Genomic DNA, 18093 nt, shown 5'->3' on the forward strand with positions numbered 1-18093 from the left:
GTCGTGAGGATTTATGGAACATCATATATTATGAAGTTTTTTAATGTCATTCTCATTTGACTCACATCGTCTAATCAGCCATACTCCTAATACATATGGCAACGCTATCTCCTTTGCTTGCCATTTATCATCCCTTTGTGCGAGGTTATGTTTGACCATGGATCGACACAATGTTCGGCTTGACCAGAAACATTGTCTTCAAACAAATTTATTTTTCCTAGCATTCTTTTTCTCCTATAAGAACCCTCAATTCGACTATACAATCAATACAGTTTGATAGTTTCGCATATATTCGAATCCGTTTCGAGTTATTCGAGGTTATGCAGCGATGTCACCTTTACGCAGCCAGAGCAGTAGTAGCAGAAGACGACGACACACCGCATAATTACTCGTTTAAATTGAAGATTTTTATTTTACTTGTTCGGTAAACTTTGTTTTTTTTTTTATCCAAAAATGATCCTCATCATTTTTTTAACATTTGAGAATTCTTTTTTAAAACATATCTAATCGGGAAAATTAGTTATTCATGGCTCAAGTCTCTGTTGGAGCACGGTCTTCACAAGCTGTGTATTATATAAATTTCGAAATTTTATCGATTATTTATTGTTATAACTAGACGACGATACGCTCAACATTTTTGCAGGCGTTTTCCTGTGCACTTTGACTATGAAATAAAAAAACATCACGTTTGCATCTAATAATGAAGTTTATTCCGATAAGTCAACCTTCCCGCGTTGTTGTTAGTGAATTTTAAACAAAAGAGTTGTTATTTGGTTGTGAAAAAAAATGGAGAAGAATCAGTATTTCAGTTGGAAATAATGTGTTTTATTGTCAATCCCCCGCGTGCAGCATACTTTTTCGGATCGCTGCGATAAATATAGGGAGTGGAATTACTAGGGTCAATTTATTGAATCGCGATGTCGGAACAAGTTCGGAAAGTTTCTTGGTTACCACATCCTTTACGATTTTCACCATTCGGACAATTGCCCCAGTTGTTACCAGCGGTGTATTGCCACCGAAGAACGCAATGATTGCAAGTCAGACCGGCCGGAAGTTGGAGCGGGATATACTCATGTCCTAGCTTTCCTGCAGTGACCTTATGTCGGTACTCACCGTTGGCGAGCTTGAGCTTATACTTGGCGAAGCATTCTTCGGTTTCCAATTGTTTTTTGTCTTTTAAGGGGCATAGTGCAAACTCGTAGAAACCGAAGTGATTAGCAGTCAACTCAACGTCTACTTTGATCGTTGATCCGGCTTGGTATCTATCGAGAATCAACAAAAGAATAATTGGTACAAATATCCAGAATAATTTTGTTCGGCAAAGCGATTCAGTCAACAAAATGAGTCATCGTTATTGATGCTAACGCAATATTGACTCACGTTTTCACAATTATGCCTTTCCCGTATTTACCACCATTTTCATTTTCACGCGGTTGAGGCATGGAAAAAACGTCACCACACACACCGCATCTGCCCTTATTCTGCTCATTATATTGAGTCTGGAAAAACACAATCGTTCAGGTGATTCAACGAGGGCATACTTTGGCACGCTATCCCTCATTTTTTGAACCGAGCTTGGCACACAATCACTTTTTCTCATTTTAGTAGGTTAATTTTTAGAGCATTGATTGAAAAGTACTCCGAGAATTACTTCAAACAATGAAAAATTGTGCAATCAATGCAGCGCAGATACGCTGTCATAAAAAAAATAACTTGAGACTCGAATGTAAGCTTTTCAATACTCCAAAAAATACTATTGCAAAATTCATTATGAAAAACAATATTTCGTACCCCGAATCCACCACAGTAGATTCCGGTATCGTCGAAATTAGGAGGAACAGGGAATTTCTTCCGCCAGGCGCTACTCCGATTGACAGGATCCATCACTCTCCCATGAGCCTCGATTTCCCAAAGATTGACTATTAAAATCGAAGCAATAGTTAAATATTTCACGAAAGACATGATTTTATTGATTAGTCAATCGACTGATTGAACAGAGACAGCAAAAAGATGAGAAAATCGTGAGATATAAGCGACTGGAAGGCGATGATTATCCTCGTTCCACTGTACTTGGACTGTTTTTTTGGAAAATCGGTGCCAAATTTATACTCCACAAGAAATCTCATTGCTCTATGGAGCTCTCACAAAATGGCAAATTTGACATTCGTCATAGATGAGTAACACGTTGACGGAACATATTTTTCTTCAAACACATCATATTTCACCAAAAATAATGTACAGAAAAACAGTACAGTTTAGACGAAAATTTGTGCAATTAATTCAGTTGAATATTTTGAAACTCTGTAAATCTTATTTGAAGGTTGAAACTGTTAAATTAAAAACAAAAATTGCCTATTTTGAGTATTGCATTTTTTTAATTGAAACAAATTGAAACAAAATTTCATCGATCCTAAATCTGTTGACGTAGATAAAAAAATTTGTAAAAAATTTCAATGATTTTGCTTCTAATTGAGATCGAGTTTTCAAACCGTTTCAAAAATACTTTTTGCCTTTGAATTTATTCGTAATCGATTGATTGGTTTTCGAGCTCGCATTATTTTAATACAGTCTGTACCTATTTTCAGTGACAATCCGATTTCCGAGTCGTGAATATTTTTCGCCCCGTCAAGTCTATGTTTCATCCTAATCTTATCATCGCTGTTCATCAATTTTTACGCGAGTCTAGAAAATATTTTATTGATACATGTTTCACTGATATGCTATCGCAGTTCTAAATAAATTTTATTCAAAGAGTATTAGTCATGGATTATTTTGTTTTTGGTTGTCGTTGAAATGCAATGATTAATAAGCAGGAAATTGTCTGGAATAGATTTAATTTATTTCTCTTTTCTACGTTTCTGTTTTTGCGGTGTCATCATCGATTTTGGATGGCTTTTCACCAGTCTTTATTCCACGTGCTACTCCGCTTCACGAACTGCACGAAATTCAATCTTACGCGGATCGTGTTTAAGATTAATCGATGATAAGTATTTTTATTATTTTTGGATTCACGAACTTTCGTCAGTGAAATTGAATTGAAAACAATGAAAATCCTTGATATTTTATTTGAAGCATTTTCAGTTGTTACCAATTTCTTTCGCTGATTGTCCTTGTTTTTCCGTCTTCTCCACTTTCTTGAACAATGTCCAGTGAAACTAGTATCACGACCTCCCACAAACAACTCGAATCCAAAAAGTGGTAGAAGGATTTGAGGACGAAAAGGAGTCAAGAAAACAGCAAATAAGCGAGTAATCGTTAAGTATTTTATTTAGCAGATTTCTTCGTATAAACAGTCACTGTAAATGGAAATAAAGGAACAAATTCATTGAACGTTTACGTCTAGCAAAATTGAGTTCAGAAAGTTTCCCATCGGCCGCAGCTTCGACGACCAACACTAGACGAAGCTTTGTCGAAGAACATCCCTTCTCTACCTTCAGACCCGATCCCTTTTCAGATTCAAAGTCCAAATAATTTGATGCGCACTGCGATCTCCATTATTTGTTTTTATCGATAACCGACCTCGTTCGAAGTGATTCAGAAATAGTCTGTTTATTCTTAAAACCGTTTTTTCAACACTTTGGATAACGATACGTCGTTGGAATGAAAAGAAATAGGGTATTTTACACCATGTAAAAAAATATATAAAAATGCATGTTTATGATAGATTTCGTAAAAAGTAAACGAGAAACGTCAATATTTGTTCATAAAAATGCAATGTAAATTTTATAATTCAATTTTAAAAATCGTCATTTTTCATCTGTTTCTCAAATGTCTAAAACGCCATCCGCCATATTGGATTCCAACGTGACTCCAATAGTAAACAATCTAGATTCTTATCGTGCGCTCTGTGTTATTTTGAAATTTTACAAGTCATTATGTACGTTTGTGGACTTTTATCATTCATTTTATTATAAAATCGCATCATGGAAGACGGTTTTGTGAAAGCAAAAAGTACAAATCTACCAATGATAAATATGTTCATGGTGGAGATGAATCCCCAATTTTTGTGGCATTTTTACACTTGTGTATTATCGCATTCAGGCACGAGACACCAATGATATACTATTACAACTCATTATATTCACAAATCTTGTTACTTGGTCTTTCGCAATCGTATTGTTTACCAACGGAGTGACGTCACAAATTGAAACAACATGGCGGCTAGCGTTTCCTCGCGAAAATTGAAAATTATAAATAAAAAATAGTTTTTAAGGCACTCTTCGGTCTTATAAAGTTTAAATAAAAATTCCACTGGTTTATTACGATCTCAGGATTATTTTGAAACAGTTTTCAAAAAAAGGTATAATACCCTATTCCCTGCAACCACAACTCGAATAATTTCCTTGACTTTGAAAAAGTTACGAATTTAGGTCACGAGTTTATGTGATAATCGTGGAAATATTCCAAGTGTGTTTGCAGGAGCGCTTACGACCCAAGCTAAAAGTTTTATTGGATCTCGATGTCGGAGCAGGTTCTGAAAGTTTCCTGATCGCCGCAGCCAATAGCTCCTGTGCCATCATCGCACAAACCCCAGGAATTTCCGGCGGTGTATTGCCACCGCAGAACGCAATGATCGCAAGTTAGTCCATCGGGGAGTCGCAATTTGACCAAATATTCTCCAACTCGTGGAGTATCCACTACGTACTTGAATCCGCCATCCGCAAGCTCGAGCTTGAACGCATCGAAACACTCCTCGGTCTCGATGTCAGTCGTGTTTTGCAGTGGACACAGATCGAAAGTGAAGTAGCCAAAATGATTCGCGGTTATTTCAACGTTTGCCAGTATGTCAGACCCCGCTTTGTATCTAACGATATCGAAGAATCAGCGTTATTAGAATGATCAGTCTGAACGAATAAGCTTCAAGGTTGAACAACCGAAAGGGGTTCATTTTTTTGAGCAGTTTTCAACGAGTATGCAACAACGAGCCACAAACTTACGTCTCAACGATAATACCGGTCCCGTACGTTCCGCCGTTCTCGTTCGCTCTCGGTTGTTTGTCCGCGTAGTTGTCGCCACATACGCCGCAGAGACCGTTATTGAGCTGGTACTGAACCTGGAGAAGAGTTTGTACCATTTAATTGGTGCAACAGTTACAGAAATATCCAGCACGAATTCATAATCACGAGGGCATTGATTGCGTTGCAAATTCGTGTCCGTATTCCAGGAAACCGAGCAGCAGGAATATTAAGCTCAAAGGGATTGAAGAATCGAAGGTTTTCACGCACCATGAAACCACCGCAATAATTTCCGTCGTCGTCCCAGTTCACAGGAGTCGGAAACCCTTTTCTGTATGCGCTGCCTCTGTTTACAGGGTCCATGAGCCTACCGTGGCCATCTATTCCGGAAATACCGATCGAGAAGAACGCAACGAGACCGAGGTACTTGACTGAAGTCATCATTGGTGTGTCGAATAAATCGCTTGCTATCAATCACTGATGAATCGGCTCTTAACAAACGGACTGATGCTTCGTCGTCTCGAGATTCTATTTTATATCTGATAACTTATCTGCAACCCCGTGAGTTTCCGACAAAGCGAACACGCTGACGATATCACAACAGAAGTTTCAAGTGGTATTAGAAGTTTTGTTTCTCTGAATGTGCGCATCGCCAACAAAACAATGGATCATTATTGTTTCACGAGAAACCATTGCCCTTGGGCAGTGGATACGATTTTGAGAAACTGAGAGCTAATCTCAGATTTGTCAATGTCTTATGCTCTTGCAGAATGCAGTCGAAGGAAGAGATTAAAAAATAAACCTTCGCAATCGTTGCGACGATAAATGACTTTATTATTCCCCGTCAATTTTTTTTATCAACAAACACTAATTTATTGAATCGTGATGTCGGAACAAGTTCGGAAAGTCTCCTGTAGACCACAACCTTTACGACCACGACCGTCTGGACAAATAGCCCAGTTGTTCCCAGCCGTGTATTGCCAGCGGAGAACACAATGCTCGCAAGTCAATCCACGAGGCAGACGAAGCCGAGGGTAAAAGTGCCCTCTTCCCGTAGGTTTATATTTGTATGTACCATCGGCAAACTGGACCTTATGCTTGTCAAAGCAATCTTCGGTTTCCAAATCGTGCTTCTCTTTTAATGGGCATAATGCGAATTCGACGAAACCTTCGTGGAAAGCAGTTATGTGGATGTCCACGGTGATCTCCGATCCGGCATGGTAACTAATCAAATCGAGTGGGATGAAATTTTTTTTCTGGTTCTACAATTAGTTGATCGAAAGATTTTTTTGCTTGTTATATTCTAAGAATCATCGCAATCAAATTGAAACGATATTGACGTATTAATAAATTGATATTAAAATTAAAGTATAATTACTGTCCAATGGAAGAAGTGGGAGAAGGGCAAATATGGCAAAGGATAAGAGAAGATGATACAGCAGGGGTGGAAAATGTAATAGAAAGAGTAACACCAGTGAAGACGGAACAGGAATTGCAGTTGAACTGGACGAGGATGGAGGGATCGAGATAGCACAGCGAATATAGAAACAGGAAAGAGAAGATGGGAATGGAAGAATATTGGGAGATGAGGGACACACGAATGGAAATAAAAGAAACATCGGCGAGGATGAGGTGTGGGAATATAGAAAGGGAAAGATCCAAAGGGCACAGGGAAAGCAAATGTAGAAAATGTAAAAAGGAAGAGGAAACTTTAGCACACATTTGTGAGTGCAGAGAAATAAAGCGGGCATTAGGAATGCAGAGGCAGAAGGATTAGAAAGAGACCTGGAAGAAACATCAGTAGGGGAAAGAGTGAAAGAGAAAATAAATAGAACGCTGAAAGGAAAAATGAGTAAAGAGTTGTGCGAGTATGTGAGAGGATACGAATGGACGATGAGGAAAAATGTAAGTGAAAAGAATAATTGAAGAAAATAACGGAAGAAGATAAAAATATCTAGCATGTTAAGGAGTTTCGGTACAGGCGATACAATGTTGCCATGCTAACCCATGCTAAAAAAATTAAAAAATTCAAAAAGTTCAGAATTTTATAAAATTTGGTGAACATATTCTTTAGTGCCAAATTTGACTATACAAATTTTTTAAGATTTTTCTTCTACATAGTTATCGAGTAATTGATCACTAAAGTTCACGTGTATAAGCATAGCGTTTCCATATATATATAGGTATACATTCCGGGCATAAGAAATCTGCTTTAATGCGTAATTACTCGATAACTAAGTAGAAAAAAATTTTGAAAAAATTTGTGTTTTCGCACTTGATGTTGAAGAACATTATCACCAAATTTCATCAATTTCTTAACATTTAGACTTTTGTACCGAAACTCCTTAAACTACTATCTAGAAATAAACTACTACTATAATTACAGTCAAAATTGAAATTGAAATGAAAGTTGAAACTTGTATTGAAATTGAAATTCGAATTGAAACTAATAAACAAATAAATATTATTGATAAAAATAATATAAGACGACAGTAGTAACTCACGTTTTGACAATGACCCCGCGTCCATATTTGCCTCCATTTTCGTTCGGTCGTGGTCGAGGAAGAACCCAGTTGTCCCCGCACTCACCGCACTTTCCTTTGTTTTGCTTATGCACCTATAGAAGAAAACGAATGAATCGATCATTTCCTACTGTTTCGGGATAAGTGATCTCGGTCAGTTGGATTGTGAGAGAATTGAGTGAAATTTGGAAAACAAGAAAAAAGGTTTGCACTCACGGTGAATCCTCCGCAGTAATTTCCATCATCGTTCCAATTTTCAGGAGTCGAGAAATTCTTCTTGAAGGCGCTACCCCGATTGACAGGATCCCAGAGCTTCCCATGAGCTTCGATTTCACAAAAGTTGTTAACTATCAGGAACGCGGCGACAGCCAATAAATACTGGACGCGAATCATCATCTTTTGGGTTATTTGATCAGTCGATCGGCGTAGGAGACGGTACGATCGAGCGATTGCAATCGGATTATAATTTTTTCAAATCAATTCATGGCGTATTTATATCGATTGGTCTTACTTCTCATAGCAAATTAGCATTTGGTTTCAAAATTTCGTGTCGTTAATCAAATTCGCAGATGTTTCCCAATGTTTTGTTCAAATCACATTTTTCATCTTGATGAATGAGCCTTCACCAAAGAGAGTTTTTTTTCGAAATAATTTGCAGAAAACCTGATCGATTTTTTTCCATCTTACGATCACGAGAATCATTGTTTTTTTTAAAAGTGTCTGTTTCAATGAATTATTTGTTTTCGAAAATTCTCATTCAGTAGCTTTTTTTGCTCAACGAAAATGACACAGTTTTTCCATTTTTTCTCAGCACGCACTGGGCATCTTGAGATTCTTACCGACTCGATTCGCCAATCAATATTGTCAAAACTCATCAGTAACTGCCGATTTATGTGGTAAACGATAAATTTGCTATCGCAAGAGCTGAAAGAAGCATTTTATTGACATTTCGCGTATGGCGCAATGACACGTGGCTTCAATGAGAAACAATTCCAATAAATCGATCGATATTACATTTCGAAAGCTGTTGGCAGAATATCTGGTTTTATTGAACTCATATTTCATTCAAATTTCATAATATTCCCAGCAAAAAGGTGATTCATCAGCATAATTTCGATTAGTTTCGATCGGCTGAACAGGCGAATAACAACATTTTTATTCAATAAATATATTTATTTTTTAAATCGATACACTTCGACTGTGAATGAATCCTTGAACATCAAGCGGTCGCGTTTCTGTAATTCTATTGGATCTCGATGTCCGAGCATGTCCTGAACGTTTCCTGGTCACCACAGCCAAGAGCTCCTGCGACGCCATCCTCGCAATAGCCCCAGGAGTTGCCTGCGGTGTATTGCCACCGCAGAACGCAGTGCTTGCATTTCAAGCCTTTGGGAAGACGAAGTTTGATCAAGTAATCGCCAGTTCTTGGGGTCTCTACCAAATACTTGTAACCACCACGAACGAGTTCGACTTTGTGTTTGGCGAAGCACTCTTCGGTTTCGAGATCGCTCGAGTTTTTCAGTGGGCAGAGATTGAACGTGAAGAAACCCAGATGATTCGCGGTTATTTCGACGTTCGCTGTGAACTCGGATCCGGCTTTGTATCTGAAAATTGTAAAAAAAGCTGCAAACGCGCACATTGCGATTTGATGGAACAGGATCTGGTTACTTTCGGCGATTTTCCATCGAGAACATTGTCTTTTTCACGTTCACATAAAATCTGATCGACGATGCACGTTACTCGATTGAGACTAAAAATTTCCACAATTCGAAAATTTTGTTTTTTTATTTTTACGATTAAACGAATCATATTCGATACAAATACTTACGTTTCAACGATTACTCCAGTTCCGTACTTTCCACCATTTTCATTAGCTCTTGGCCGCTCGTCCGCGTAATTGTCACCACAAACGCCGCACTTTCCCTTGTTTAGTTCGTAATGAATCTGGAGAAAAAAATATCGATCGTTTCAAATTTCTCGTTACATTTTAAGCGGTCTCATCGTCGGGGCTGGGCTCAAATATTTTTTCTTAAAATTTCGAATATATCGCCTGCGGCAATATCCGTGCGCTGATCCCTAACATCGCGACATCGGAACATCACTGAATAGGAAATTGGAAATTCAATTGACAAATTTGAACGACGCTGAAGTTTGCAACGTTGGAGTTCAACGAAACGAACGAAAAAAATATTTATAATTCATTATTTTTTTATTTCACGAATTATTGATGTGGCTTGAAAAATAACGAATTGGAAATTCGGCAGGGAACAAAATTGGAGATTCACTGGAACTATTTGAGAGTTTTTTAAAATTATTTCGTTGGACTCCAACGTTGGAAACTTCAGCGTCATAAATTTGATGGAAAATTGAGACGATTTCCGCACCGCATAACCACCGCAGTAATTTCCATCGTCGTCCCAGTTCTCCGTAGTGTTGAATCCCTTTCTAAAAGCACTGCCCCGGTTTACTGGATCCATGAGTCTCCCGTGGCCCTCGGTACCCGAAAGATTGATCAAAGCTATGGCAAGAAGCGCGACACATTTGAAAAAAGCCATCGTTGCACTTTATTGAATCTTAAGTAACGAGAACTGTTTCATTTTATAATCACGGGATACTTTTATATCCAGCTGGTTGGTACCTTATTCTGCATAAATTGATGAATCCATCGTGTGGGATCGTCGTCGTTGATCGCGTCATTGATACATATTAAATGTGTAAATATTAATCTGTTTGCATGGAAGCAGAGCATGCGAGACGCTGGAGAATGTTTGCATCGTCAAAAAAATCTCGTTCGCAATTTAATCGGATTAAGGTAATTTGGCAAACTGGGGGAAAAGGTTTATTGAAAAATTCAGTGTGACGCAATTCTGGTCCGGACGTTAATTCTCAGGAAAATTGAACGATGGACAATATGAAACTTGATTCATTTGTTGTTCGTACTATTCTCAGCATTTTCCATCCACTCTCGTGCTTCTCGATAATTGCGTTTCCTCATTTTCCTTCCTTTTTCTCTCGTAATCACTCACTCCATCATAATCTTATCGGTTTTCATTATTACTCGATTACGTCAGCGTATTGTTTTCTTGAATACCTTTACAGCACAAAGTTTTATGCGCTATCAGTGCAAATACTAATCAAAACAATATTTGCGCAGGTGGGAAGAGTGATTGGCGCGAAGCTCTGCTTATACATGGTAATTTATCTCAAGAGCGTTCGCGACGAATTTCAAGATGATTCGTGACCTTAATCGTCCGCGCTCTTCACATTTACAAGACGTGTCCCTTTTTATCTGAAAGAAAAGAACCCCGACACTGAATGAATGATAAAAAAAGGTGAGAAACAACAACTCATATAAATGATTATGATCGAATAAAAACCACAAGCATTCGACTTATTATTCCAAAAGGGATTTTGTTCAATGATTCAACGTGCTGACACGACACGACGGTTTCCATTGAATATTTCTTAAATTTAATTTAAGTTAAATCTTAAAACCACCAAATAAATACCAAATTTGATTTAAACTGAAACCATGAGTTGTCGGAACCATTTCAATGTTGTCAAGAGTAAAAATATTGAATTAATTTTATTTTATAACATAAAATTAAATGAAAATAGACATCAGGAAAGGATACAGAAAACATAGAATTAATCTTATGGTATAACTAAATTTTAATTCATTTCTATTGTGTTACAACCAAATATAAATGCATTTTCCTTCAACTTGATAGTCATAAGCATTGAGAGATCAAAATTAAATGAGCTACACAAGAATTCAATAAACTGATACTGTGGTTCGACATCGCACGCAGTAACGATGAAAATATTTATTGACTTCAAATAAAAATAACTCTAACAGAGTGAACATGGAAGCGACATTAAATTTTTGGGAATTGAAATTTCTGTACATAAATTTTTAATCCAGAAAATTATAGAACATCAAGTTGAACAAAAATTCCCTAATTAGCATTATGTTAAGACAAAATATTAAATGAGTATGTTAATGCAGTGGTAGTTAAATAAAAATTCGATGAATTAATATTTGTTTAGGCAGTTTGCACGAAAGTGTTTTCGATAAGCTCGAAACATTTACACCAAAATTACGAAAAGAAATCAGGTTGTCGAAAAACATTTTTGCTCCGAAAAATTCGGTGTCAATGAACTAAGATATAAAACAGCATGGAAAATTCTATTCTTCGTGGACGATGAATTAGTAAAAATCGAACTTCAGAAAGGTATTGCAATAACTTTCTCTCCACACATGTTTGGAGAGTTTGATGAAAAATATTGTGATAATGATTTTTGCAACTGCTGTTTATATAGGGGGCTTTTGTTTATTCAATTGTATAACCCACAAAATTTGCTCAAAAAATCATCGTTTGGACTCGGATCAATCGCAAATTTTATTGCTTGTTTGTATGTTTTTTTTTTTTTTTTCATATTTGAATATCACCCGAGGAAAGTACTTTCTCAACAACTTCCCTCGAAGGTTTCATTTTATCGGCAGCGCTCCGAGTTACCGACGCTTGGAGAACCTTGAAAAATGATCGCTAACTTGTTGGCCGAGGATAAGGAAACTTCGGTCTTTGTTTGCAACTTTATTTTGGCGTTCATTTTTAACGTTCATCTTTCGTAACGAAATATTTGGGTGAACGATTCTTGTGTTTTTTACATTTAAAAATGTTAATTCTTCGTGAATGTTTCTTAGAGTTGCAACGATGATAGACCATGGATGAGAATTTACAAATAAAAATAGAAATGAAAATTCTTAATTTTACTGGCTCGGCGACTTCGATCAATCGAGATTTATTTGTTGAGGCAAACGAGTTTTCTGAATTATTCACACCTTCGGATTCAAGAACGACTATAATACCGGTAGCTCCAATCCATACGGGTCAGCAGTGTAGAAAGACAACTTTTACTTCATGAATGATTTCTCCAACTACCTCAAAAGATCCAAGATCCTCACTGGTGTGTTCCAGACATAAAATTTTCTAATCTCTTCAGCAATCTTTGTTATGGCCATTTCTCCTTTGTTTTCCAAATATGTGACTACCCTTCCTGCTCCTTTCATAATTTAATTTGAAAAAAAGAACGTTTGTTTTTTCAGTTTAATTTTTATTTTTCCATTAAAAATTTCAAATTTCTCCTTATTTTCATTTTTTCTGCCGTTTCTTTTTTTTAATTCCATTAAATTTAATGTGTATTAAGAAAAAATCGCATCGTTCCATAATTCGAGAGTTTTATGCCGGTTAACGATGAAATTCATTTGGGGAATGATCCCGAAAAAAATTGGTGATGGACCGAAAGAGCAGGATGCATCCGGTTTTTAGTAATACTTCAAGCCCGAATCAAGGTCGCCGGTAGAGAGAGAAATCGTAATGGATTTTGATGAGCGGTTCATTCCGCTGGATTTTTCAGCATTCCGGTTGGAACAAAGAAAAATTCAAGAGTAAATGACGTCATTGTATTTGTTTGGGGGCCGGATCTATCGCAGCACTTTTGAACCGCACGGGAATTCGGCTTAAATTCGACCCCGGCGATATGTCTTGTGCGGGGGGGCACATCGTTCAAGGTCACCGGAAAGAGAAACTTTCCCGGATTTTTATTTTGATGTCCATAACTGTATCGAATGTCCACTCACCGGGTTATTCCGAAACAGACGTCACGAGTGTGGCCGGTTGGTTCGAGGATCTTTAATGATTCTCGGAAAAATGGCAGCATGTAACACCGTTGCGTAACAGTGCGTTAGACAAGTGTTGAAATCTACTCGCAGACCCTGCAATTATTACTCGTGTATTTATTCCGTTATTTCGATTGTTTACTAGCGAGTGAACTTCCGGTTGATTCTACAAGCATAACATGGCAACACATTCATGGCAATTTATTAATTCCCTAAAGCACTTTTTCCGCCAGAAATTATTCCGGAACTGGGCCAACGACCACTATTATGATGGCAACAATTAACATGTGTAATTAGCCGCAGAAGTTATTTAATAAATGAGCCATAAATTAGAGGCCTATCTCGAGAGAACAAGGTCGAAAGCGCTGAGTAATTTTCACTCGCTCCAGCAATGAGTGCACGAGGAATTCTCGAAGATTCGAGGGTGGAGAATCTTCGGTCTGGGAATTAGAATTCCTGAGTTAGAATAATGGAAAATGAATTTTAATAGGAAAGAGAGAAAAATAGTGGAAAAAGATCAGGGATTGATCGTCCATCTGATGCCTACCTGAACCTCCAGTCACAGGGCCCAGCAGGACACCCTGTAGATCCAGATTTGTAGCATTAGAAAAGAGATGATCTTCTTGAACTCAAATGCTCCGTGTGGTGTTACGAGCATCTCGCCCATTTGCCTCTCTTTCTTTCAGCACTTCACGAAAGAACCTGTAGCTCGTTACCAATACGTGGAGCAGTGGAGAATGAGGCACAGAGGTAACAATCTACGCTGCACAGGTGTGGAGAACGGAGATGAAGGGAGGGAAGTCCGTGGAGAAAAGGGAAGGTGGATTAGAGGCAGACTGAGAAGGCTCGTGAAGAGAACTTCGTGGTAATGTCAATGGAAAAGCCGCGCGAAGTTTCTACAGGATCGACCAAAATCCAGTGGCTTCGCAAAATCTCTAACTCGCAGAAAAATCGTTTGGCCTAAAAATCGCGTTTGAGCTCGCAACGAAATTCATTTTTAAATTCGATTAATCGCCGACAGTGGGAATTAACGCGATTTGATAAAAGCTGCGACGTCGGGGCAGCTCACGAATGTTGATGGTAGTTCGAAAAGAATCCAGCTGATGATACTCAGCTCATCCTGTACAGTAAGGTTCGAGCGGAAAAGAGATGAGAATGTTGGAGGATCGCGTGAGAAGAAGCGAGATAAGTGAAACAACAGAGGAAAGAGCGTTATGTAGAAAAGAGAGTATACAGTCGGTGTGTCGTCCGTTGGCAGAGTTCTCCAGGTCCGTGGTCACCGGTCAGAGGAGAAAGAGCGCGAAGGGAGATAGTCTCGGGGGCGAGGGGGGAGGGGGAGGCCTCAGGAAAAGGAGGTGGAATAGTGGAGAAGGAGCGAGAGGGAGAAACTTGAAAGGCTCAGGAAGGCAGCTAGCTCGGGGAAGACTGGTAAGGCCCGATCGTGTGCTGTTGCTCGCTCCTCTCTACACACCAGTTCGGGCCCCAGGTACGAGAAATAGCTGGCGCGCGGAGTCCCGCTTTATAGTTCTCCGTCACTTCACCTCGGAGCTTCTCGTAGCTGGAGGAAAACACCGCGAGATTTCAGACGGCTCTTTCTTCCTTGGAGTTGGTGCTACGGAAACAGTCCCGCAGCCTCGGTTTCTTCCCAGTGACGTAATTCACGGCGTTATTGCCGATTTATCATTGGTTGTAGGTTTTTTAGTGGCCTGCGAGTGCTCGACGAATGGTTACATTCGCGGATTAGATCGAGTGCACATTTGAGTTTATAATTAAATCGAGAAATATCGGGAGATACGACGCTGCTCATTTCTCCTCGACAGCCCACGTGATCGTGGAAGGACCGAGTGAGCCGCGATTTGTTTTGAAAACAGTGGGTGCTCTTTTCACAGTTTCGTCGGATTTTTCTTCCCCGCTCATCGCCTCCAGGGATAACGAGACTAACCCCGACTCATCGAATCTCATACACGCTCCATACATTTGGGATACGAGTGCGCGCGCGCGTGTGTGATTGCGAATCTAAGAAGAAGAATGCGGTAGGATGCGCATCAACGAAATATGCTACGTTGCTCGCGTCGCGGTGGGACTCCTGCTCCTTTCTGGGATCACGCTCTCATCGGGCGTGGACTACAAACAACAAACTCACGGAGTTACTACCTCAACGACCATTATCCCGACCACTGCTAATCTCTATTTTAACAACTCAACCTCCCCGGAGTCCTCGTTGCTGGTAACCACCGGTGAGTTCTCTCTTTTTTTCATATCTTGCGGCCAAGCTCCTTTTTGCTCTTCGGTCTTTTTCGTATTTTTCAAACACTTTAAGATTTTTCGTAGCCATTCACGAGTCGGAAGAGAAAAAACCAAAAGAATTTATTACGAAAATCAATTTTAGTGATTTTCCAAATATTTTATTGGCAAAGCAATTCTCCAATGAAAATATGCGACCATTTGCTTACCTATTTGGCTAGTTTTGATATTTAGGCTATCGGAATTTGTTGATTACTCTGCTAATCGAGCAAGGTTTTTTTATCAACGTTCCATTTGTTCCGTACTTGTTTCCATACTCAGTAAGTACAGTTTCCTTCGTTCGAATTCATTCGCATTTGTTGCGAATACATTTTTTGTTGACACCAATGAAAAAGCAGGAAGGAATATAGCAATAAAAATTCCAATTTGGTCTTATGGCACGGATGGATGAATTGATAAAACGAAAGCGTGGAAATATAAATATATCCATAAAAGCATATAAGAAACGCTGTGAAAATAACGGTAAATTGATTGTGCGAGTCATCCGGTCATGAGTTCATCCGTTTCGAGAATGTTAAAAACGGGAATCGGTGTCCTCGAATCCGCGATAATATTTCTCAAGAAATTTCGAAAGAAGGTCAACGCGGGTAGTTCCCGATCGAATAAAATCGGCTTTGCCATAAAATGTAAGCCGCAAATTCGACCTTTTTTAAACGAAAAATGCAGTGTACCCCGCGCATGTTTCGATCGTGTATGTCGCTAACAATCTCATTGGTATCATTGAAAGCGTCTTAAGCCTTTGGTACTGGAAAGTAGTCTCCGTTGGTTGTCGCCCGTGCGCGCGCTGCATAGAGAGGATTCCACAGGGGAAATCGAGTCTGCAGGGCAGTAACCGCGTTCTCGTGTGGTATTTCGACCTGGCGGCGATGCCGGTTCGGCGATGAGCGTGATCGACGCTGTGCTATTTCACGCCAGTGTTTTGTTTTTTATTCCTCAGGATAATTCGCACCAATAAAATTCCAGTTTATCGGACTTGCAAATGTTTTTTGGCCAGTATCTTACCTCGGTATGTTAAAGTAGTTCGGCTGTTCTATGACTAGTCAAGTTTGCAACTACGTTATGTTGATTAATTTTAAGCCTAAATCATTAATAAAATTAATAAACACTTACATTGAGAATATTTTTATCTTAAGAATGTAATACAATGCTCTTAAAGTATCATAAAAGATCAAATTTATACTTCAACTTGAAAAGTTAATGATTGCATCGGTACCGATAACACTTTAAACACACATGACCTGGGCAACATTTTTATTGTGCGAAAGTACGATTACATTGGTGTAATGGTACCGATAAAAAGGAATGGTCAATTCGTTAAAAAAAGCGAAGCTTTTTTAAGAAAAAATTTGATGAAATTCCTGCGATTCCCGAATTCGCCCGAAGTTCAATCAGCTGCGTTACCAGCAGTTCAAAGCAATGACTGAGATCCGCTTTCGACAAAAACTAAAGTTTTTTCATATTTTCTTTCTTAAAAGCTCTGTAAGGTAATGTTTTTTTTTTTAAAAGAAACGGAATCTGTGATAAATCTTTTTCACGATATAAACTTTTCCGAAGCTCACAATTTATTGTGAGTTCTCCCATAGGCTACCGTGTTAAAAACTCCAAATTGTAAACGAAATAATTCAAAATTTTGCCCCGCAAGAGGTCCCGGAAGTGTGCTTATCGTTATCAGGGGACCCTGAACAATCATTTACCGTAAAAAAAGTGGACCTTCACCATACTTTATCGAACGGCCGAGCTACTTCAATCATTCTCGATTGTTGGTTAAATTATATTTATAAATGAGACGAAGATCAAAATTTCGACTCCTTTCATCAAGACGAACGATACGGTTGTTTCGGTGGATTGAATTCGTTCGCGATTCACTGCTTTCGATTGGTACCGATTGCTTTTAATCTTGCCAGTTCGTTGGTTGCTCCTCCAGCTGCACTACTATTTCAAAGGAATAAAGAACAATGGCCGATTGTCTTGAGAACGAAATATGAAACTATTCGTTAATAATAGTACAGCAGGCCGCTTGAGATTCTCCAGGATATTTTAATGGGAGTATTAATTAGTGCTGAATGTGAGCCGATCGCTTGGATGGAGAGGATCAATTAGGGGGAGATATTTCACTTGCCCCATGAAAACCGAATCATACACTGGGACGAAGGCCGTTATAAACGAATCAACGGATCATTCAGTAGAATCATGGGAAAATAGACTTTTTCAGCAAGTTACAACAGAGAGTGGAGTGAAGTTAAAAAATATTGTACAGACGACGATAAACAATCGAGTCTACGAGGAGAATATGAAAGACTTTGCAAAAGCTGTCACCAGCCATTGGTAGCATCGGTACGTGAGGAAAGAAAGTTCCGTTTCATTTGGCTGCTCCTCGACATGGTCACGTGACTAAGAGCGTATGTGACGTTTGACGCGACGAATCATTGACTCATGCCTCTTTGCATGTTGGGTGGCCATCTACATAACAATGAAGTACAAATTTAACGGGGGAAAAACCCACGCGGGGAGGTGCAATGATCGTGAGATGTTGTTGTGAATCGGAGGAAAAATAATGAACTTGATTCTTCGCGCGAGCCTGAGAAAAATAATGATCAAGAATTCACTGAATATTGAGATCTTCGAATAT

At 38.8% G+C, this 18093-nt stretch overlaps 5 protein-coding genes across 6 annotated transcripts in view; 1 reads left to right on the forward strand and 4 right to left on the reverse strand.

Annotated features, from left to right (window-relative positions):
* Nucleotides 1-904: 904 nt before the first annotated feature.
* On the reverse strand, nt 905-1962 carry LOC122416771 (uncharacterized). The gene is made up of 3 exons (XM_043429816.1): nt 1780-1962; nt 1381-1484; nt 905-1262 (listed from the first exon to the last, which is right to left on the reverse strand). Exons 1-3 carry the CDS (start codon nt 1960-1962, stop codon nt 905-907), a joined length of 645 nt encoding a protein of 214 aa, XP_043285751.1.
* A 1888-nt stretch (nt 1963-3850) lies between these two features.
* LOC122416926 (uncharacterized) lies at nt 3851-5396 on the reverse strand. Its single transcript, XM_043430080.1, has 3 exons — nt 5226-5396; nt 4938-5053; nt 3851-4804 (listed from the first exon to the last, which is right to left on the reverse strand). The coding sequence occupies exons 1-3, from the start codon at nt 5394-5396 to the stop codon at nt 4447-4449; spliced, it is 645 nt and encodes a 214-aa protein (XP_043286015.1). The 3' UTR covers nt 3851-4446.
* Nucleotides 5397-5827: 431 nt separating this feature from the next.
* LOC122416772 (uncharacterized) lies at nt 5828-7873 on the reverse strand. Its single transcript, XM_043429819.1, has 3 exons — nt 7694-7873; nt 7460-7572; nt 5828-6179 (listed from the first exon to the last, which is right to left on the reverse strand). The coding sequence occupies exons 1-3, from the start codon at nt 7871-7873 to the stop codon at nt 5828-5830; spliced, it is 645 nt and encodes a 214-aa protein (XP_043285754.1).
* Nucleotides 7874-8675: 802 nt separating this feature from the next.
* Nucleotides 8676-10481, reverse strand: LOC122416925 (uncharacterized). 2 transcript variants are annotated; one of them, XM_043430079.1, is made up of 4 exons: nt 10116-10481; nt 9862-9995; nt 9306-9421; nt 8676-9081 (listed from the first exon to the last, which is right to left on the reverse strand). In XM_043430079.1, the coding sequence occupies exons 2-4, from the start codon at nt 9952-9954 to the stop codon at nt 8721-8723; spliced, it is 570 nt and encodes a 189-aa protein (XP_043286014.1). In that variant the 5' UTR covers nt 9955-9995; nt 10116-10481; the 3' UTR covers nt 8676-8720. The 2 variants fall into 2 exon arrangements, with proteins under 2 accessions (XP_043286014.1, XP_043286013.1); XM_043430078.1 differs by lacking the exon at nt 10116-10481 and having other exon boundaries at nt 9862-10041.
* Nucleotides 10482-14679: 4198 nt separating this feature from the next.
* sas (stranded at second) overlaps nt 14680-18093 on the forward strand; it is a 28113-nt gene continuing 24699 nt past the window's right edge. The window contains exon 1 of the mRNA XM_043430074.1: nt 14680-15397. Coding sequence (XP_043286009.1) covers nt 15199-15397 — 199 coding nt within the window. The 5' untranslated portion in view covers nt 14680-15198. The remainder of the gene's footprint in view (nt 15398-18093) is intronic.

Source organism: Venturia canescens, chromosome 10 (assembly GCF_019457755.1).
Source record: "Venturia canescens isolate UGA chromosome 10, ASM1945775v1, whole genome shotgun sequence".
In the NCBI taxonomy this organism is placed as follows: Eukaryota; Metazoa; Arthropoda; class Insecta; order Hymenoptera; family Ichneumonidae; genus Venturia; species Venturia canescens.